The 23,619-nt window shown below is 45.6% G+C and overlaps 1 protein-coding gene across 2 annotated transcripts in view; it reads right to left on the bottom strand.

Moving 5' to 3' along the window:
• Positions 1 to 7,546: 7,546 nt before the first annotated feature.
• The window catches only part of LOC143956893 (cytosolic phospholipase A2 gamma-like), a 352,634-nt gene continuing 336,561 nt past the window's right edge, over positions 7,547 to 23,619 (bottom strand). Inside the window, exons 17-18 of one of the 2 annotated variants that reach the window (XM_077467060.1) lie at positions 10,460 to 10,631; positions 7,547 to 7,960 (exon numbers count right to left, since the gene is read on the bottom strand). In XM_077467060.1, the coding sequence (XP_077323186.1) occupies positions 7,758 to 7,960; positions 10,460 to 10,631 (375 nt within the window). In that variant the 3' untranslated portion in view covers positions 7,547 to 7,757. The remainder of the gene's footprint in view (positions 7,961 to 10,459; positions 10,632 to 23,619) is intronic. The other variant, XM_077467061.1, reaches the window with a different exon arrangement.

Below are 23,619 nucleotides of genomic sequence, written 5' to 3'. Positions count from 1 at the left end.
ACACCGTGGTAGATGACAGCCCACTTCTTCCCTCCTCCTCCATGTCCACTAACCAGCTAAACACAATGGGGAGCGGGATATTGCATGTAGGTTGATGGAGGCTTCACTTCCCTCTTATTCTAAAACACAAGCTAAAGGGGTATGACACAGCCTGTGATTGACAGAAATCCATCCATTCCATATTATTGCCAAAAAATAAAAAATTATGAAGATTTGATTTCAAATATATATATATTTGTTTGACACTTTAGTGATATTAATTATTGGCGGGAGATGGACGAAGGCGATCAGTGACCTTACCTTAGGAGACGGATGCTGCTACTCGCTGCAGCTTGCCGAGGGAAGAGCCGGGGCTATTGCTTCATCTCCACAAACAATCGGGTTTCAGGACCCATTTCCTGATTGGCCGGGAGGAGAAGCAGGAAGACATTAGCGAATATTATTTTGCTAATATCAACCAACTGGGTGGGCTCAGGGTGCAGTGCTCTGTGCCCACCCTTTTTTTAAAGCTAATTAGAGCCTCAGGCTCTAATCATGTGCTTTAACCAGCTGCCGTCATTTTACTTCAGCGAGTCGGCAACATCCCACGAGCCGTCGTAGTTATACGTTGGCTCACGGGATAAGGATAGCAGGCACGAGCACGCGCCCGCTACACAGTGGGGGTGCTGATGCTTGTGGCCGACAGTCGCGATGACCGCTGGCCACGAACAATCGCGGGCACGAGAGGCAGAACAGGGACGTGTTTGTGTAAACACACAAATCTGTGATTTGTTCTATGAGGCATGACAGATCATGAGTTCCTAATAGCTAGGAACCATGATCTGTCATTTCCTCTAGTCAGTCCCCTCCCCCTATAGTTAGAAACACACACTAGGGAACACAGTTAACCCCTTGATTGCCCCCTTGTGTTAACCCCTTCCCTGCCAGTAAAATTTTTACAGTATTCAATGCATTTTTATAGCACTGATCGCTGTATAAATGCCAATGGTCCCAAAATAGTGTCAAAAGTGTCCGATATGTCCGCCATAATGTCACAGTCCTGATAAATCAGCTAAAATTTTCCAGGCTAGCGGGCAAGTGTTTGGAGACAAACAAAGGGCCACCTGTCCAACCGGCCATTTCCTTGCTAGCTGCATATTCAGACGACCATGTAGGATGGAGTTGTACCCTGTCCAACCTCAAAGATAGCCCTAGACAGCACAATGAGGATGGGACAAATGTACTACGTGTACCTTATTCCCTGGAAAAGTGAAAATGTTAAAAAGAAAAAAAAAAGCTGGAAGTTATAAAAAATTTTTTTTAACATTATGGCCTTGTTTCACCTCCTTGTGCAATTACCTATTGCCCTTCAACCTGTGTATACGACTTCAGTTGACAGGCCAACAGCACTTTCTGGCCTCCACCCATTACCTGGCTGCCTTTAATTTGTCTCAGTATTGTTGATGCTTTCTCTGGCGCACATCCACATAAGCTCAGGCAACCTCTACAGCCAACCAACCAACCAACCAACCAACCAACCAACCAACCACTAAAGCTCCTCCTCTAATGCCTTTGAAAGCTGCAGAGGACTATACTGGAAATGCAGTGTTGTTCCTGCAATGGGTGACTTCCTGTCAGCCCCCAAATGTTCACTCCCACACCACTGGAACATTAGTGGTCATGTGACCATAGTTAACTACTTAGTGACTGCCCGTTCACTTTGTACTGCAGGCGTGTGGCCGCTGTAGGCAAAGTAAGCTACCCGCTGCCTACTTGCACGTTTAGGGCTCACGCATGCGTGCCCCCCCCTACCCGGTGATTGTACACAGTTGGGAGCCGGTCAGCAAGTCCCTGCCAATGATTCACGGCCAAGAAGCTGATCGGCTGTGTCCAATCACAGCCCAGAGCCCTATGCTGACATTCAACACACGGCTCTGTACAGAGGGAACTTTGCAGGGATGAGAGACTTCAAGATCAGTTCGTAAAAGCAGCTCACTGTACGCACATTACACAGAGTTAGGCACATATTTAACCCTTTGATTGCCCGAGATGTTATCCCCTTCCCAGCCAGTGTCATTAGTAGAATGGTAGTGTAACTTATTAGCACTGATCACTGTATTAGTATCAATAGTGATGTCAGTGTCAGGTAATCAGTCCCCCCCCTAGTATTAGTTAGTGTCCGATTGACAGCCACACTATCACAGTCCCAATATAAGTCATTGATCACTGCTATTAGAAGTATATATAGAAAAAAAAATCCAGTATATATAACATAGATTGTAGACAAATTTTATTGCAAATCAATCAATATACACTTATGCAGATTTTTTAATTTTTTTTTTTATCAAAGACATGTAGCAGAACACATATTGGCCAAAATTGATGAAGAAATTTTATTTTTTTTATTTTTTATTTTATGGGGTATTTTTTTTTTTTTTGCAGAAAGAAAAAAAATATATATTTTTAAAATGTTTTGGTTTATAATGCAAAACATGAAAAACCCAGTTGGCTGAACAGTGCTGACATCATCATGAGCCCATCTTATTGGTTCCCAATCATTAGTAGTTGACTGTGAGCCATCATTCATGGCAGCTCAGTCACGGCTTTGGCAATGCCAATGCAGCACCCCCCTGGGAACAAGATATCTTCATACAGTATATTCATGGTGGTTGGGTGTTAAAGTCAACCTTCCTTGCCACCGCATATTTGCATATTGCTGTCATAAAGTTATTAATAATGAATGACGGGCTCTTTGTGTCTTTTAAAGCTATGTGATGAATTGTAAAATTGTACGCTGACTGATGTAGGAAAAGTCTTGCGAATAAAAATCACAATGGACGTCTGGCCCTGGAGGACCGACTCAGGTGTGTTTCTATATTTGGGTTTCCTGCATTTTTTTTTTTTTTTACACACCTGTTTAAAAAAGAAATTTCAGGCCTGAAGAATAGACAAAACCCCTCAAAATGATATATTTTATGAAATCAGACAACCTAGGCCAGGGATATGCAATTAGTGGACCTCCAGCTGTTGCAAAACTACAAGCCCCATCATGCCTCTGCGTCTGGGTGTTATGGTTGTGGCTGTCAGAGTCTTGCTATGCCCCATGGGACTTGAAGTTCTGCAACAGCTGGAGCTCCGCTAATTCCATATCTCTTCCCTAGAGAATAAGATAGAGGTATTTCCAATTTTTTTTATGTTGCATGATATTACCGCCAAAGGTTTAGGAAGCGCAAAATTTCTGTAAAAAACACACTAAAGTGAATTTTAGGGCAAACAAACACAATAAACTACCCAAATTTTTGTTAAAATATAAAAGCCGAGTAAATATATACCCTAGACAAGATAAAAAAGAAGAACCACTCCAGGTGGTGAACTGAAAGTGACGCCCTCCTCAGTGTGGAAGTAACAGATGCTGGCTCAGCACAAACAATAACGAAGAAACATAAAAGCCTTTACTGTAGCAGAGAGTGAAAGTACAGGGGAACCTTGGATTAAGAGCATAATCCGTTCCAGGAAAATGCTTGTAATCCAAAGCACTCGCATATCAAGGTGAGTTTCCCCATAGAAGTCGCGATCTTCTCAAGCCTGTAAGAACAAGTAGAATGATCTTACTAAAAACCGGTTACTCTGAACAGTATGGAATGGACTCCATGCTGACCAAGATGGTGAATATGCATGCATGTGGCTGGGCATCGGGCAGTGTACATGCCTCAAGTGGGTGGGACATGTACACTTCCCCTCAACTCCTGTGGATGACCTCCCCTTTACTGTTGTCATTTCCTGTGTTGTAATTTTCTGTGATGTCATTTTGTATGGATGAAATGATTGGTTGTTGGGGCCATGACTTCCTGTTTGTCATTCTTTTTGTTGCCGATAAATAAAAACGAAGTGCCTGTGCTCGTGAGGGCAGACAGTCGAGCTGTGGAGCTGAGGATGTAAGAATGGTGGTCATGTCTGTGTTACTTGGGAAGATACGGGAAACAGGGTCATACTAAGATGCATTATACCAAAAGTGACTTGGATTATGGACAGCATATAGCAAAATTTCCACATCAATAAAATATTTACACATTTAATGGTCTTTAATTGCGAACACGTGTGGCCAGAAGAGGTATCAAAACAGTTTCTCGCAGGGCTTCTACATTGGGCAGATCTTTAACCACTTCCCGACCAGCGCACGACGATGTACGTCGACAGAATGGCACGGGCAGACATATTGGCGTACAGGTACGTCCAATATTCAATGCCGCCCTGCCGGCGGCGCACTCCCGCGCTGGTCGGGACCCCCGTGAGTCCGGTCGTGGGACCCACAGACTCGATCGCCGCGGGCATACCCGCGATCCTCTCACGGGACGGCTGAATGGAGGAAATGCCGTGTAAACAGCATTTCTCCATTCTGCCTAGCAACTAGTGACGCTGATCTCTGCTCCATGTGATTGGAGCAGAGATCAGTGTTCACTAAATGAAAGCCCAACCCCCCCACAGTTTGTAACACTTAACCCCTACACTGCCACCCACTGGTTAACCCCTTCACTGCCAGTGTCATTTACACAGGAATCACTGCATTTATATAGCACTGATTACTGTATAAATGACAATGGTCCCAAAAATGTGTCAAAAATGTCTGATGGGTCCCCCACAATGTCGCAGTCACAATAAAAATCGCTGATTGCCGCCATTACTAGTAAAAAAATAAATAATAAAAAAATTATTAATAAAAATGCTATAAAACTATCCCTATTTTGTAAACGCTATAACTTTTGCGCAAACCAATCAATAATCGCTTATTGCGATTTTTTTTACCAAAAATATGTAGAAGAATACGTATCGGCCTAAACTGAGGGAAAAAAATGTTTATTTATATATTTTTCGGGGATATTTATTATAGCAAAAAGTAAAAAATAATGCGTTTTTTTCAAAATTGTCGCTCTATTTTTGTTTATAGCGCAAAAAATAAAAACCGCAGAGGTGATCAAATACCACCAAAAGAAAGCTCTATTTGTGGGAAAAAAAGGACGTCAATTTTTTTTGGGAGCCACGTCGCACGACCGCGCAATTGTCAGTTAAAGCGTCGCAGTGCCGAATCGCAAAAAGTGGTCTGGTCTTCGACCAGCAAAATGGTCCGGTCTGTAAGTGGTTAATCGCCCAGTCTGTTTACGAATAAGAGCTCCCATAGTCACTGGTTATGGTTTAAAGGCAATTTTATGTGCTTATTGTCGTCACATTAAAAGGAGGCCCTTCAGTCTGTTCAACCACTACTGGTAGAAGTTTTGTTATTTCTTCACTTATCAATAGGGATGAGCCGAACACCCCCCGGAACATACGAACAGGCAAAAAATTTGGCAGAACACATGAACACCATTAAAGTCTATGGGACATGAACATGAATAATCAAAAGTGCTAATTTTAAAGGCTTATATACAAGTTATTGTCATAAAAAGTGTTTTGGGACCCGGGTCCTGCCCCAGGGGACATGTATCAATGCAATTTTTTTTTTTAAACGGGCGTTTTTTGGGAGCAGTGATTTTTTTAATGCTTAAAGTGAAACAATAAAAATGAAATATTCCTTTAAATATGATGCCTGGGGGGTGTCTATAGTATGCCTGTAAAATGGCACATTTTTCCCATGTTTAGAACAATACCACAGCAAAATGACATTTCTAAAGGCGAAAAAGTAATTTAAAACTGATCGCCGCTGTAATGAATTGTCGGGTCTCGGCAATATAGATAAAAATCATTGCAAAAAAGAGCATGGGATCCCCACCCAGTCCATTACCAGGCCCCTTGCGTCTGCTATGAATATTAAGGGGAACCCCGAACCAAAATTAAAAAAAAATTGCGTGGGGGTCCCCCTAAAATCCATACCAAGCCTTTCAAGTCTGATATGAAAATTAAGGGGAACCCTGCACCAAATTAAAAAAATGACATAGAGGTACCCCTCAAATCCATCCCAGACCTTTTCAGGTCTGGGATGGATTTTAAGGGGAACCCTGCATCAAAATAAAAAAAAATGGCGTAGGCCCCCCCAAAATCCATACCAGACCCTTATCTGAGCATACAACCTGGCAGGCCGCAGGAAAAGAGGGGGGATGAGAGAGCGCCCCCCTCCTGAACTCTACCAGGCCACATGCCCTCAACATGGGGAGGGTGCTTTGGGGGTAGCCTCCCAAAGCACCTTGCCCCCATGTTGATGGAGACAAGGGCATCATTCCCACAAACCTTGCCGTGTGGTTGTGGGGGTCTGCGGGCGGGGGCTCATCGGAAACTGGAAGCCCCATTTAACAAAGGGACCCCCAGATCCCAGCCTCCCCTCTGTCTGAAATTGTAAAGGCCTACCATTTCATAAAAAAGTGTCAAAATGTTAAAAAACGACAAAACACAGCTTGGAGACAAGTCCTTTATTTAAAAATAAAAAATAAAAATGTCCCATGATGTCCATTCATCTTCTTATATTCCTCCACCAACGTACAGAAAAAGAAAAAAAATATGCACCAATCCGCCTCTATGGGAGGCTTCTGACATGTGACACTTTATCGCCTTGACAGTTCTTATATAGCTGAGGACGGGGCCACATGGTGATGTACCCGGATGACCCCGCCCCCCTCTGACGCCATGGGGAAGCCGTGGGAAAGTCCCTGTGGTGTTAGAGGGGGCGGGGTCACCCAGGTACATCACCGGGTGGCCCCGCCCTCAGTTATATAAGAACTGTAAAAAGGCGCTGAAGCATCACACAGCAGGAGCCTCCCATGGAGGCGGATCAGTGTTGCATTTTTTTCCTTTTTCGGTCCGTTGCAGTGCGAATGGACATTGTGGGACATGTCCCCAAGCTGTGTCTTGTTGTTTTTAACATTTTGACACTTTTTTTGTGAAATGGTAGGGGTACATTTGTACCCCGTTACCAATTCACACAGGGGGGAGGCCAGGATCTGGGAGCCCACAGGGCAAGGGTTGTGGGGATGAGGCCCTTGTCCCCATCAACATGGGGACAAGGTGCAAAGCACCCTCCCCATGTTGAGGACATGTGGCCTAGTACGGTTCAGGGGGGGGTGCTCTCTCTTCCCCCCTCTTTTCCTGCGGCCTGTCAGGTTGCATGCTCGGATAAGGGTCTGGTATGCATTTTGGGGCGGACCCCTATGCCATTTTTTTAAATTATGGCAAAGGGTTCCCCTTAATTTCCATATTAGACCTGAAGGGCCTGGTATGGATTTTGGGTGGATCCCCATGCAATTTTGTTTTTAAATTTTGGTTCAGGGTTCCCCTTATTATTAATAGCAGACCCAAAGGGCCTGGTAATGGACTGGGGGGGGGATCCCATGCTCTTTTTTTAAAATGAGTTTTATCTATATTGCTGAGCCCCAACAATTCATTACAGACTCGATCAGTTCTCCTTTAGAAATGTCATTTTGCTGTGGTACGGTTCTAAACACGGGAAAAATGCGCCACTTTACAGGCATACTATAGACACCCCCCCCCCCGGCACCATATTTAAAGGAATATTTCATTTTTATTGTTTCACTTTAAGTATTAAAAATATCACTGCTCCTGAAAAAATGGCGGTTTAAAAAATAAATTTGCATTGATACAAGTCCCCTGGGGCAGGACCCAGGTCCCCAAACACTTCATGGCAGTAACTTGCATATAAGCTTTTAAAATTAGTAATTAGCTCATCCCTAGGTGTCATTGCTGAGCTTTTGAGAATAACTTGTGTTAGTTTGTTCTAATGGTTGTCTATAAAACATTTTGGTCCTCATCGTATGTTATCCAAGTTACAGACATTTTCATTCGTCCTTGCATGTTATGTCTGAGACATTCCCCTTCTCATTACACCTCTGAACACATTGTTGTATTTTGTCTTCGATCTGCTTCCGGCTGCTCTTCACATTTCTCTTAGCGATGTCTAGCAGCTCATTTATCCAAGATTCACTATAGGAAGGAATAATTGTGGAAAACTGGAGGCTCAAGTGCTTTATTATGTCGGCATCTGAAAGAAACAGGTGTATCGGAATGTATAATTAAATAATAATAATGAATGAATGATCAATTAGATTATTTTTATAAAACAATTTCTCCAGTATCTTTCAAACATGTCTGTGTGTAGTTTCTTAAAAGCTTATGGAACATTTAAAGTTAATTCACAAGAAAAAAAGCCATGACAACAACGCATTTCAGGGGCACGTCCCCCTTTATCAAGACCCCCTGAAACGTGTTGTCGTCATTGTTGATTATAGAAACTGAGCTTTTCTCGGTGGTGGCCAGCAGATCTGTGTTTGTTCTCGTAGTAGCCGCTTGCTCTCCCCTAGCCACTAGCAGAGCCGATCCATCTAGTCCATCCCAAGGTGAGAGTGGCGCTCCACTCGAGCTTTATCCTGTCATAGATCTTCTGCCTATGCATTGTGGTGGCCACTCTCTGTGCACTTTGTTATCCCCTGGAAAGCATGCACTGACAGGTGTGAGCAGTGGCAGCTCATCAATTAGGGGCGCATGGGCACCACCCCCCTATCTATGCATTCAACCCCCTGATCTACATTCAGGGCACCGGACACATGGATTCCAATTGGGGGTTGTTGTTTTTTAAGCATATACAGTATAGACTATATATAGGCTTCAAAAAAGGGTGGGCTTGGGGTGCAGAGTTGTGTTGTGTGACAATAGAGAATTAATATTTGCTATTGTCACACTGATTCTCCTCCCGGCCAATCAGGAAACCAAGACCCGTCACCCGATTGGCCGAAAGGAGATCCAATTGGGTTGGCCACCAGGAGGAGGAGGGAGGAGATGCAGGGGAACTGAGAAAGCAGCTGCCCGCAGCCTGGAGAGAAGCTGCCGCTGTCACCATCCGACACACGGAGTGCTGCCCGCAAGATGGGGTGAGTGCGGGTCCCCAACTTCTGACTGACCGACCGGGTGCCACCCTTGACCGCTGTGACCCGGCCTGGTGGGGGGGTGTTGACCTCAGTTATGGAAATAAACCTTGAGAATGAGAACTTTCTTTTCTTCCCATATAAGAATGTATTGTAGATTTGTTCATGTTTTTAACCACTTGACCTCTGGAAGGTTTTACCCACCTTCATGATCAGGGCATTTTTTGCTATTCGGCACTGTGCTACTTTAACTGCCAATTGTCATGCAACACTGTACACAATTATAGCAGCTATAGCAGTAGAGAGGCTCCCACCAAACTGCTGGATAAGTACACAAGGAGGTCACACTGGCAGATGACATGGACTCACTCAAGGTGCGGGATCCAGGCACTAACTGGTATTCACCAGAGCTCCTGGTGGTGGGGATGGGTTTTGCTGCATGTTAGTACCATGCAACAGTCCTCAGGGTCTCCCCACCAGGAGGTGAGCAAGCCGGGGTTCGGTAGCAGTATAGCAGGTAGGGATCAAGCAGAAGGGTAGTCAGTAAACAAGCCAAAGGTCAGTAACAAGTGGTTGCAGGTTGGGAACAAGTGGAAGTGGAGTCAAAGAACAAGCCAAAGGTTGGTAACATATCGTAGTGGAGATAAGGACAAATGCAGGTACATAAATGCAGATCTTATATCACCTGAAGAGAGCATACTAATATGGCAAACAGGAAGGTCAGAAAGATGGCTTGAATAGTAAGTTTATGGGAAGGGCAAAGAGCTCAAGGTTCACCAGAAAAAAGATACAAGGCAAGATTATTATAAGAGATCAGAGAGGGAGCTGTTCAGCCTCTCAAGTGGCTCAGCAAGAAGATCCGCCACCACCTGGCCCAGCAGAGGTCATGGATTCAGATCCCGGTCCTGACTCTTAGCCCTTGTACACACGGTCGGAGAATCCATCGGAATGTGTCCTATCAGACCGTGTCGTTGGATAATCCGACTGTGTGTGGTATGCATCGGACTGATTCCGTCGGAATATCCGTCGGACTCAATTTTCCAACATGTTGGAAATATTTCCCGACCAACTGGGCCGATCGGACATACTCCGATCATGTGTAGAGAATTTTGATCGGACAAAGTGCCACGCATGCTCAGATCAAATTCCTACATCAAAGTTATTGGCTACTAGCCTGAATGTAGTCCCATCGTAATGAAATTACGTCATCACGTTCTGAAAGATCAGATTTTTCGCCAACTTTGTCCGACCGTGTGTATGCAACAGTTTCGGACAAGATCCGACGGACAAAATCTGACGGGCAAAATCCGACGGATTTGGTTGTGGAAATCTCCGACCGTGTGTACAGGGGCTTAAAGTGGAAGTAAACTCCCCTATCGTTTTCAGCCAAGGAAGCTGCCATCTTTGCCTCTGTTTAATCTTCAACTGCTATGGTGCTGCACATGTGATTCGTTATGACACCAGCCATTGGATGGTTTGATAGTTAGGCTGAGAGCACAGCCAATGTGCAGTTAGCATTCCCAGCATGCCTTTTCTTTTTAACTGTTTAAATCACTGGGTTTACTTCCACTTTAATAAAAACACAAGCCATATTGCAGGAATTTTCTCTGTAAACTCACTTCCACAAGTCTGGATGTTGAAGAGAGGAAAGTGCATCACATCGGGCGTCTCATTTCCATCTCCTTCAAAGATGTAGCAACTTTTTGTTGGAGGGTCCTCATAACTTTCTTCAGTGATTTCCGGAAAGGGAATCTGGTGAGCCTTACAGTATTTAACTGTTTCTTTCACTGTCTAGTAAACAAAGAAAAAAATTATATTAAAATGTGCCCAATTCATGAAAAATATCACTAATTATGCTCAAAATTAAGTGAATCACACTAAACAAATTTCAGGGTATGTGTTATGACTGACATACAGTATATTATACTATATCTATTATATTACAGGTCTGGGGATTTTCCAGACTTGCATACAAAATATGATTGTTTTAGGCGTAAACATCTTCTTGTGTGAACATTTCTCGTACAAAGACTACTGGAACAATGCTTGTACATGATGCCCTCTAATACAATGGAAACAGACACTAATGTTGTATATTGGGCAAATGTAAAAGATTTGATGGGCCATGTACACATTTTAGCTGCTTCCATTGTTTTAGAGGAGTTGTGGTCAAACATTGCACCCAGGCCACATCAATGAAAGTAAACAGCTTGACCTTTTGACATATTTGAACTAATGTTGGCGCACAAATGAATGATCCCTTAAAGAACGCTTATCTATCTCGTGGGATATGCGTTATTCAAATGAATGTCCTGTAATTGGTCTCCATGTGCAGCTATTAACCCATTATGGACTTGGCAAAAAGAGGGGGCTTTCTATCAAGCGGTCTATAAGGAATTTATAGAGTTATGTAATACAACCAATAACAAAAAACAAGCTAATTTAAACAAATCAGAACAACAGGCCCTTAGAAATCTCACTACTAATAAGAACATTGTAGTTAAACAAGCAGATAAAGGAGGGAGTCTAGTCGTACAGGACATGGGTGACTACCTGGGCGAAGCCAATCGCTTGTTATCTGATACGACTACATATCAAAAACTCCAAACTGACCCCCTCCCTAGTTATCAGAGCGATTTAATTGCGTTGGTTGATAAAGCTCAAAAAGATGGGGTGTTACATCCCCAAGAAAAACGGTTTCTTCTCCCTAAGGTCTGTAGTACTCCATATTTTTATCATCTTCCTAAGGTGCACAAGTCTCTTACCAATCCTCCGGGTAGACCAATAGTGGCAAGCACTAACAGTTTCACTAGTGGCCTCTCGGCCTATATAGATCATATTTTACAGCCTTTGGTGGTGCAACTTCCTTCCTATATTAAAGACTCTAGTCATGTGATTGAGGTTATGGAAAACTATAGATGGTCTGACAAATATATGTGGGCTTCTTTAGACGTCAACACTCTTTATACTTCTATACCTCATGACGTGGGTCTTAATGCAATACAACACTTTTTGAGTATGGATGAAGGCATGAACTCCAAACAGACAGAATTTTTATTATTGAGCATAGAATTCTGCCTGAGACATAACTATTTTACCTTTATAGACCAATTTTACCTCCAACGCCACGGCACAGCCATGGGAGCTAGTTTTGCCCCGGTATACACGAACCTCACCATGGGTTTCTGGGAGGAACAAAAAATTTGGAGAAACAATCCTTTTGCTGAGTTCATTGTATTTTATGGTCGTTATATAGATGACATTTTGCTCATATGGAGTGGCGGAGTTGAGACTTTCTTCTCCTTCATCACTTATTGTAACAACAATTCTATGGGTCTATCTTTCACATCAGTCATTGACCCAAACCACCTTGTCTTTCTGGACCTTGTATTATCTCATAATGAGCAAAGTGTCACCACTAACAATCATATTAAACCCACGTTAGGCAACTCTTACCTGCATTATAAGAGTTGCCACCATCCTGCTTGGAAGAAAAATATCCCTAGTGGACAGTTCCAAAGGTTGCGCAGAAACTGTACTTCAACCGAGGATTATACACAACAAGGCCAGCAGATGGCTAAAAAATTCTTAGAAAAAGGATATCCAGATGATCTAATTACACAGGCCTTTAGGGAACACGTAATTAAGCAATCATCCACGAAAAAACGTTCCAAAAATTCCCAAAAATTCCACTAATGAAAATACCACAATCAGGTTCATCTCCACCTTTAACACACAATATAAACATATGTCTAAAATAATTTTCAAACACTATGATATCCTAAAGCTTGATCCTATCTTAGCACCTTCCCTCCCGGCCAGACCTCAAATCACTTTTAGACGCTCTCGCACAATTAAAAACATCATTGCCCCCAATAAACTCACGAAATTCAACAGAAAGGACAATGGAATTTTTTCTGACATTAGGATGTACTTTGATAATAGACATGGGATTTTTAAATGTCGAAAAAGAGGTTGCTATACTTGTCAGTCCATCCCAAATGGCCAATCTACCATCACCACACCGAAAGGAAAAGTTTTTGTGATAAAACAATTCATCACGTGCTCTACTGATTATGTGATATATGTCTTACGTTGCTCTTGCGGCCTCCTTTATGTAGGCCGCACCATACGGGCCCTACGCGTCAGGGTGGGTGAACATCGCCGCCTTATCAAAGAGGGCTGCATCCAACACAGCGTGCCCCGCCATTTTCGCCAGTGTCATGATAAAAACTTTAAAGAAATGGAGGTCCTCGCAATTGAGTCTATCCCTAAGGGTACCCTAACAGTCAACGAAAGATTTTCCCTCCTTTGCCGCAGGGAGACCTTCTGGATATACCTTATGGGGTCTCTCTCACCTGATGGCCTTAACGAAGATCTGGATATCCTTAGCATAACCTCTTGATATAAGTCACCTAGCATAATCGTAGTTTATGGTTTATTTATCCTATCATTTTCCCCTATATATATTTTATACAAAATAATTTTTTATAAAAGTTTCTTTATAAATTAAAATCATGAGAGGGGAGTAGTGTAAATACTTATTCCAACTATTTTATAAGGAGAGGATATAACAGTACATCCAAATATCAAAAATATTTCCTTCTCCTCCCCTCCCCCCCCTTTTTTTTAGATAATTTTTTTAGATAATTTTTCCTTTCCTCCCCCCCCCCTCCCCCCCCTCCTGTTTTTTCTCATCTAAAGTGCAGTTCTTATCTGATTTGTATATTTGCTATTAACATTTTTTAATATTAATTGTCATGTTCAGAATAATTTTACACATTTTTTCTATATTTATTTTTTACATTTTAATTATAGGTTTTCACTCACACTAGGTACCCATAACAGTTTTGCTTATGCGGGTTTGTTCAGGGACCTGTCCTCCAACAGTTTTTTTCTACTGTCACAGATCTCTGTTTACAAGTCCTCAATTCAGCAGGCTTAGTGACACATAAGGGGTTAATTGGAGTGATTTCGACATTCCCCGCCCCCATACACAACCCGATGCTTTATCTCTCTGGTTGCCGTATGCCGCTCCAGCTTTGACAAAGCGCAGGCGCGCGAAACATGTAAGCAGAAGAGTCGGCATAGCAACCATTCCCATCTATCAGCTTCTCACGTCATAAGCTTCCCACATGATACACAGCCGTTCGGACACACGGCGTTGCACGCAGTACGGCGTGCTTCAGGCTTCTCTCCACGTACAGCTGACGCCACCCGGTGATCAAGCCTGACACTTACCATCCAGCGGACAGCGTGTAGTCAGCGGACATCATATCTCTGCCCCAAAACCGAACGGATTAGAAGGAGCTGGAATCAACATCTTCCCTTCACTTCACAGACGTGGTATGGTGGCGCTTCAGTCCATTTAAACATCAACGTAGTGAGTGACTCTAGGAACTTAGTTCCTTTCATTTGCACTGGCTCTCTACACAGTTTTTTACACATGTTTTGGGTCCTTTCACTTTTATAAGGATGGATTTTAGGAACTGGTAGCAGTGCAGATTTTCTTTGTTTTTATTATCCCTAAAGTGACAACTGAGAGATCTGAGGGGCTTTTATCATCATACATTCGTCTTTCTCATGTTTGGAGTATTCTATGTTTTTTAGATCCGGAAGGGATCAGTTTTCTCTGTTTATTTTTCACCTTGAATAAATGACATTTTAAAGTTTTTTTCACATTATATATATATACACCTGTATCTACCTATATTGCTCTTCTCTAATTGAGCCATCTGCCATCTGCAGGAGTTAGTGGGTGTTGTCTGTGTACCTTCAGCGCAGTATACACCTGTATCTACCTATATTGCTGTTCTCTAATTGAACCATCTGCCATCTGCAGGAGTTAGTTGGTGTTGTCTGTGTGCCTACAGCACAGTATACACCTGTATCTACCTATATTGCTCTTCTCTAATTGAGCCACCTGCAGAGTTAGTGGGTGCTGTGTGCTTCCAGCGCAGTATACACCTGTAGCTACCTATATTGCTCTTCTCTAATTGAGCCATCTGCAGGAGTTAGTAGGTGTTGTGTGCCTCCAGCGTAGTATACATCTGTATATACCTATATTGCTCTTCTCTAATTGAGCCATCTGCTGGAGTTAGTGGGTGTTGTCTGTATGCCTTCAGCGCAGTATACACCTGTAGCTACCTATATTGCTCTTCTCTAATTGAGCCATCTGCAGGAGTTAGTGGGTGTTGTCTGTGTGCCTTCAGCACAGTATACACCTGTAGCTACCTATATTGCTGTTCTCTAATTGAGCCATCTGCCATCTACAGGAGTTAGTGGGTGTTGTCTGTGTACCTTCAGCGCAGTATACACCTATAGATACCTATATTGCTCTTCTCTAATTGAACCATCTGCAGGAGTTAGTGGGTGTTGTCTGTGTGCCTTCAGCGCAGTATACATCTGTAGCTACTTACATTGCTGTTCTCTAATTGAGCCATCTGCAGGAGTTAGTGGGTGTTGTCTGTGTGCCTTCAGCACAGTATACACCATTATCTACCTATATTGCTCTTCTCTAATTGAGCCATCTGCAGGAGTTAGTGGGTGTTGTCTATGTGCCTTCAGCGCAGTATACACCTGTATCTACCTATATTGCTGTTCTTTAATTGAGCCATCTGCAGGAGTTAGTGGGTGTTGTCTGTGTGCTTCCAGCGCAGTATACACCTGTAGCTACCTATATTGCTGTGCTCTAATTGAGCCATCTGCAGGAGTTAGTTGGTGTTGTGTGCCTCTAGTGCAGTATACACCTGTAGCTACCTAGATTGCTCTTCTCTAATTGAGCCATCTGCAGGAGTTAGTTGGTGTTGTGTGCCTCCAGCTCAGCACAGTATACCCAGTATCTACCCTTTAATTGCTGGTGTTCTATAATAAAGGCATCTGCAGGAGTTTGTGGGTGTTGTGTGCCTCCAGCACAGCACAATATATACCCGTATCTACCTTTTATTGATGGTGTTAAATAATAAAGGCATCTGCAGGAGTTAGTGGGTGTCGTGTGCCTCCAGCCCAGTATACACCTGTATTTACCCTTTATTGCTGGTGTTCTATCATACAGGCATCTGCAGGAGTTAGTGGGTGTTGTGTGCCTCCGGCACAATATACACTACCCAATTGCTGGTTTTCCCATCCTCCTGCAGGCCATTACCATGTCTGGAAGGCCAACAAGGAGAGGCAGACAGGCACGAGCCAATAAAAGAGGGCCAGCAGACTCTGTGTCTAGAGACAACAGTGCTGGTCATGGACACAGTGTATCGTCATCAGCACGTGGCCATGGGACATGCTTGTCCTTATTTTTGGCAGCTGGACGTGTTGAGCCGCATCATGCCGAAGACTTTGTAGAGTGGATGACCAAGCCCTCTTCATCCTCCTCATCCTCTCTCACCCAGGCTCCAGGATTATGCCCAGTGTTTTGTAGGCTCTGATGATGATACTCAGCTAGAGGAAGGCAGTACTGTGTGTGCAGAGAGAGGGGATGCTCAAGAAGGACAGCAATCTCGCAGTCATGTTCCACAAGCTGCAGCATACTGCCAGGTTTGCTCCAGTGATGAAGATGGAGGGGATGATGAGGGCACTGACTCCACGTGGGTGCCTGGTAGGAGAGAGGAGGAGGAGGAGGCACATTTCCAATGCGGCAGGATGCCCTCCGGGGGCCAGCTTAGGGGCAGCACACAGACTGAATCATAGCGTAGAGCTCCGTCTGTGCAGGGCCCTGCCTCTGCGCGTTATTCTAAAAGTTCTTTGGTGTGGGCCTTTTTTGAGACGAGTGCATCAGATCGCACCGCTGCTATTTGCAACATATGTCTCAAGCGTACCTCGCGTGGCCAAAACATCAGCCGCTTGGGCACCACATGCTTGACCAGACATATGTTGACCTGCCATGCAGCTCGTTGGCAAGCTTACCTCAGAGACCCACACCAAAGAATAAAGCGGACCTCTCCTTGCTCTTCATCAGCTAGGATCTCCAACCCCACTAGACCTTCAGTCCTCTCTGAAACCTGCACTGAGAGGATTGAAGGTGTAGAATTAGGTGTGTCACAGCCAAGTGCTTGCGGGCACTCTGATAGCAGTACACCGACGTCCGATTGTAGCAGGCAAATTTCCCTGCCCCAGCTGCTGGACCATAGAAAGAAGTTCACTCCCAGCCATCCACATGCCCAGCGGTTGAATGCTAGCTTGGCTAAATTGCTAGCACTTCAATTGCTGCCTTTTCAGTTGGTAGACTCAGCCCCCTTCCGTGGACAGGGCGCTCAGTGGTAAGGTGCATATTACCACTGACTCATGGTCCAGCAGGCATGGTCAGGGACGTTACCTGTCTTTCACGGCCCATTAGGTCACTCTTCTGGCAGCTGGGAAGGATGCAGGACAAGGTGCAGTAGTGTTGGAGGTTGTTCCGCCACCACTCCTCCAAAATGCTACTACTGGTTGTGACACACTTCTCTCCTCCACCCCCTCCTCTTCTTCTTCCTCCATGGCCTCTTCCAGTGCTCTGTGCTTGGAACCAGCAGTGCTCTGTAGGCGTTCAAGGGGCTACGCAAGTACGCAGGCAAAACGATGCCATGCAGTTTGTTTGGGGGACAGGAGCCACACTGGGGCAGATATTTTGTCAGCTCTGCAGGGGCAGGCCGAGAGGTGGTTGACGCCACACCAGCTTAAGCCAGGATTGGTAGTTTGCGACAATGGCACCAGCCTCCTCTCCACCCTCCAACAGGGACAACTAACCCATGTGCCCTGTGTGGCTCACGCCCTTAACCTGGTGGTGCAGCGGTTCTTGGGCAGGTACTCGGCTTACAGGATGTCCTGAAGCAGGCCAGGAAAGTCTGGGTGCATTTCCGCCGATCATTTAATGGCAGTGCTCGGCTGGCTGAGCTCCAAAAGGTGTTGAACCTGCCCAAGAACCGCCTTATATGTGACATGCCCACCAGGTGGAACTCAACGTTGGCCATGCTGCAGCGGCTGCACACGCAGCAGAGGGCCATCAATGAGTACCTGTGCGACTACGGCACGAGGACAGGGTCAGGGTAGCTGGTTTTTTTCTCACCACGCCAGTGGGGCATGATCAGGGATGCATGCACTGTCCTGTCACTGTTTGAGGAGGCCACAAGGATGGTGAGCAGTGACAGTGCATGCATCAGTGACACTGTACCTCTTGTCCACCTGTTGGAGCATACGCTGCATGGAATAATGGACGGGGCACTTGAGGCAGAACAGAGGCAGGAAGAGGACTTTCTTGCCTCTCAAGGACCCTTTTATCCAGACAGTGTTCCTGCTGTCCCACCCATCACACTAGAAGAGGAGGAGGAGGAGGAGTAGGAGGCTTGTGTCAGCATGGAGGTGGAGCCTGGCACTCAGCATCAGCAGCAGCAGTCTTTTTATTTATCTATTTATATTTACAGTCCCAAGAAAGGCTGCGGAACATGTTGTCCTTAGTGACCCAGAGGACTCCGGACCAAATGCCTCAGCTAACCTACGCTGCATGGCCTCCCTGATCCTGAAAAGCCTGCAGAAGGATCCTCGTATTCTTCGGATCAAGGAGAGGGACCATTACTGGCCAGCCACTCTCCTTGATCCACGTTACAAGGGTAAGGTTGCGGACCTTATCTTGCCCTCGCAGAGGGAGCAGAGGATGAGACATCTCCGGGAGGCCTTGCAGAAAGGTCTGTGCAACGCGTTCCCAGAGACTGGGAGGTAACAAACTCCTGGTCCTGGACAACGTGTTGCTGAGGCTTCGGTCAGTCACATAAGGAGCGGTGGAGAAGGTGGCCGTCTGACCGATCCGTTCAGACAGTTTTTTAGTCCGCAGCCCCAAGGTATGATTGGTTTCAGCAACAATCACCAGCATCTGATTTACATGGTGCAGGAATACCTAGGGGCAAGGTCAGACTTGGACACCTTTCCCACCGAAAATCCTCTGGCTTCCTCTGCGTCTTGAGGATAGATCACAATTTTTGATGCAATGCTTTGCAGCAGGGCTCATTCCTGCACTTCAACTAGAGTATATCATAGAGGTTGCAGTGTATAGGCCCAATTTTTCAGCCCCTGTTTAAAAGTGGCATGTAATACAATTTTTGATGCAATGCTTTGCAGCAGGGCTCATTCCTGCACTCCAGCTAGACTATATGGGAGAGGTTGCAGTGTCGTGACACCAGCACCAGTGAGTAAGGCCCAATTTTTCCCCTTAACCGGTTCCCGACCAGCCGGGACCCCCGTGAGTCTGGTCGCGGGTCCCACGGACTCGATCGCTGCGGGCATACCCACGATTGTTTCACAGGGCAACTGAAAGGAGAAATGCTGTTGTAAACAGCATTTCCCCATTCTGCCTAGCAACTAGTGACGCTCATCTCTGCTCCATGTGATTGGAGCAGAGATCAGTGTTCACTAAATGAATGCCCAGCCCCCCACAGTTAGTAACACGCCCCTAGGAACACTTAACCCCTACACTGCCACCCACTGGTTAACCCTTTCACTGCCAGTGTCATTTACACAGGAATCACTGCATTTAATGTCCCAAAAATGTGTCAAAAATGTCCGATGTATCCGCCATAATGTCGCAGTCACAATAAAAATCACTGATCGCCGCCATTACTAGTAAAAAAAATTATTAATAAAAATGCCATAAAACTATCCCCTATTTTTTACCAAAAATATGTAGAAGAATATATCGGCCTAAACTGAGGGAAAAAAATGTTTTTTATATATTTTTGGGAATATTTATTATAACAAAAAGTAAAAAATAATGCGTTTTTTTCAAAATTGTCGCTCTATTTTCGTTTATAGTGCAAAAATAAAAACCGCAGAGGTGATCAAACACCACCAAAAGAAATCTCTATTTGTGGGAAAAAAAGGACGCCAATTTTGTTTGGGAGCCACGTTGCGCGAACACGCAATTGTCAGTTAAAGCGACGCAGTGCTGAATCGCAAAAAGTGGTCTGGTCTTTGACCAGCAAAATGGTCCGGGGCTGAAGTGGTTAATATTCGTACAAGACCCAAAGGGGCTGGTAATGGGCAGGGAGGGCTACCCATGCCATTTTTCTCAATGATTTTCATCCGTATTGCCGGAACCAGATATTACATTAAAACCGCAAGCAGTTTTAAATGACTTTTTTTCAGTTAAATGTCATTTTGTGCAGGGACTGTTCTAAACACGGGAAACACGAGACACTTCACAGGCATACTATAGACACCCCCCAGGAACGATATTTAAAGGAATATTTCACTTTTTTCACTTTAACCGTCATTAAAATCAGTGTTCCCAAAAAACGTCCGTTTAAAAAAAAATTGCCATTGATCCATGTCCCCTGGTGCAGGAGCCAGGTCCCCAAACCCTTTTTAGGACAATATCGTGCATATTGGCCATTAAAATTAGCACTTTTTATTTCAAACGTTCAAGTCCCATAGACTTTAATGGGGTTCTAAAGTTCGTACAAATTTTTGGTTCATTCGAAAGTTCTGGTGAAAACCGAACCGGGGGGGGGGGGTTTGGCTCATCCCTACCCCTAAACATATATTTATTTGTAGCAGTGACCCTGAAGAATAAAATGGTGATTGTTACAATGTTTTTTATGTTGCACAGTATTTGTGCAGCTGTCTTTCAAATGCAATTTGTTTTGGAAAAAAGACACTCATGAATTAAGTGAAGGGGTTAATGATGCAACCAATTAAGGTTGAAACTATTTTCCAGGTTTTCCCCAAACAGACCTGGAATCTGGTGCCTGGTCACAAAGTAAAGCCAACTGAACTAGTTGCAGAATTTCGGCGTGCTCCATACACCCCAAAACATTATCATTATACACAGGACGTGTGCAGAACATCCAGTCTCTCTGCCTGCTTCTGGGACCCGGCCCCTCCCATTATTCAGCAATTGTCAGCTTTAAAGGCATTGTAAAATCTCAAGGTTTTTCACCTTAATGAATTGAATGCCGCGTACACACGATCAAACTATCTGGCGGAAAAGTCAATCCGCCCAAGACAATACGGCCGTGTGTGTGCTAGTCCGCCGTACTTTTGAAATTAACTGACTTTCCCACACAGAGAAAAGTCTGGTCATTTTGAACGTGGCTCCAGGTAGCCGGGACTAGCAAAAGAAGTCAATGTCACCGCCTTCGGCGGAGAGATTGACACGCCGCTGGCCCCGTCACCTGGTATGGACTTAAAGGGGAAGCCCTATGCCAAAAAAATGGTGTGGGGGTCCCCCCAATGTCCATATCAGACCCTTATCCGAGCACACTACCCGGCTGGTCAGGAAAGGGGGTGGGGACGAGCAAACGCCCCCCCTCCTGAGCCGTACAAGGCCGTGTGCTCTCAACATGGGGGGGTGCTTTGGGGAAGGGGGGCCGTGCTCCCCCCCACCCCAAAGCACCTTGTCCCCATGTTGATGAGGACAAGGGCCTCTTCCCGACAACCCTGGCCGTTGGTTGTCGGGGTCTGCGGGAGGGGGGCTTATCGGAATCCGGGAGCTCCCTTTAATAAGGGGCCCCCAGATCCCGGCCCCCCACCCTATGTGAATGAGTATGGATTACAATGTACCCCTACCCATTCACCTATGAAAAAAATTTAAATAAAAAACAACACACAAGGGTTTAAAATAATTTATTGCACAGCTCTGGGGGTCTTCTTCCGTCTTAGGGGGTCTTCTCGCCAGACTCCTCTGCTATCTTCTGCTATTTTACTAGCTCTTTTACTACTCTTCTTCATCGCCGCCATCCGGGGGTCTTCTTCCAGCATCGGGGGTCTTGTCCCCCTCTTCGGTTCTTCTTGCCGGGCCTCCGCACCTTCTTCCAGCTCTTTTACAAGCGGTGGCCCGGTCTTCTATTGCTGCCTCCGCCTTCTCTTCTCCTTGTTCTTCTTGTTCTTCTTCCTTGAGATGTTGACTCGACGCGCTGTCTGGCCGCAATGACAGGGACATGGCGTACGGCGACTTATATAGGGACATCGCCGGGTGATGTCCCCGCCCATTATGATGTCACAGTCCCAGAGGATGCTGGGACTGTGACATCATAATGGGTGGGGACATCACCTGGTGACTCCGCCCCATTGTCCTTATTTAAGTCGCCGCGCAACACGTGCCTGTCATTACGGCCAGAGACAGCGACAAGTCAACATCTCAAGGAAGAAGAAGAGAAGAACAGAAGAACAGAAGGCGGTGAAGACAGCGGCGACATCGGTGACAGAAGACTGGGCCACCTCCAGTAAAAAAGCTGGAAGAAGGAGCGGAGGCCCGGCAAGAAGAACCGAAGAGGGGGACAAGACCCCCAAAGTCAGAACACAACCTCCGGGCGGCGGCAAAGAAGAAAGCTAGGCTCCTCCGCTAGTAAAAGAGCTAGCAGAAGATAGTGGAGGAGCCCGTCGAGAAGACCCCCCAAGACGGAAGAAGACCCCCGGAACTGTGCAATAAATTATTTTTAACCCTTGTGTGTTGTGTTTTATTTACATTTTTTTCACAGGTGAATGGGTAGGGGTACATCGTACCCCATACTTATTCACATAGGGTAGGGTGGGGGGACGGTATCCGGGGGCCCCCTTATTAAAAGGGGCTCCCGGCTTCCGATAAGCCCCCCGCCCGCAGACCCCGACAACCAATGGCCAGGGTTGTCGGGAAGAGGCCCTTGTCCTCATCAACATGGGGACAAGGTGCTTTGGGGTGGGGGGCCACGTGGCCCCCTTCCCCAAAGCACCCCCATATTGAGGGCACGTGGCCTGGTACGGCTCAGGAGAGGGGGGGTAAAAAAAATCCCTTTTTTTACCGGCTGGGCTGCGTGCTCAGGTAAGGGTCTTATATGGACCTTGGGGGGGACCCCCACGCTGTTTTTTCCCCTTTAAGTCCATACCAGGTGACGGGGCCAGCGACGTGTCAATCTCGCCGCCGAAGGCGGTGACATTGATTTCTTTCGCTAGTCCCGGCTACCTGGAGCCGCGTTCAAAATGACCAGACTTTTCTCTGTGTGGGAAAGTCAGTTCATTTCAAAAGTACGGCGGACTAGCACACACACGGCCGTATTGTCTTGGGCGGATTGACTTTTCCGCCAGATAGTTTGATCGTGTGTACGCGGCATTCAATTCATTAAGGTGAAAAACCTTGAGATTTTACAATGCCTTTAAAGCTGACAATTGCTGAATAATGGGAGGGGCCGGGTCCCAGAAGCAGGCAGAGAGACTGGATGTTCTGCACACGTCCTGTGTATAATGATGATGTTTTCCTTCGCTAGTTCCGGCTACCTGGAGCTGCGTTCAAAATGAAGGGACTTTCCTCCGTGCAAGTCCATTAATTTCAAAAGTATGGCGGATAGTAGTCCTCTGAAAAAGGGTGGGCAGGTCCGCTCGTTCGGAAATTTGGCGGACTTTCCGTCAGTTTGTCCACCAAACTAAGTCCGCCGGATAGTCTGATCGTGTGTACGCGGCATAAGGGGAAAAAACTTTCTGTGCTGCAGCTGTGCTCCAGACCCCCCCTTTTCTTACCTTTCTTTTCTTTCATTCATTCATTCATTCATTACCTGAACCCGTCCGTTCCAGTGATGATCACAAGCCCAGCAGCTCCAGTCGCTCCATCCCCATTGGCTCCCACTGCTGTGAATAAAATCCATTGACACAAGAGCGGGGGCAGGGCCAAGTCCTGCTGTCTGTGTCAATGGACGCAGCAGCGGGACTCATGAGTTTGCCCGCACAGGTCCCCCTAGAGAAAGCGGCTCTCAGAGGGCGCACTCAATGAGGAGGAGCGCCACCGGGACACCCCAGAAGAGGAGGATTGGGGTTGCTCTGTGCAAAACCCTTGCACAGAGGAGGTAAG

This window comes from Lithobates pipiens, unplaced genomic scaffold, assembly GCF_037356315.1.
Source record: "Lithobates pipiens isolate NorthernLeopardFrog02 unplaced genomic scaffold, aLitPip1_a1.2 Scaffold_44, whole genome shotgun sequence".
Taxonomy (NCBI): Eukaryota; Metazoa; Chordata; class Amphibia; order Anura; family Ranidae; genus Lithobates; species Lithobates pipiens.
The sequence above is the reverse complement of the archived record's forward strand: the minus strand, read 5'-3'. Positions and strand labels throughout refer to the sequence as shown.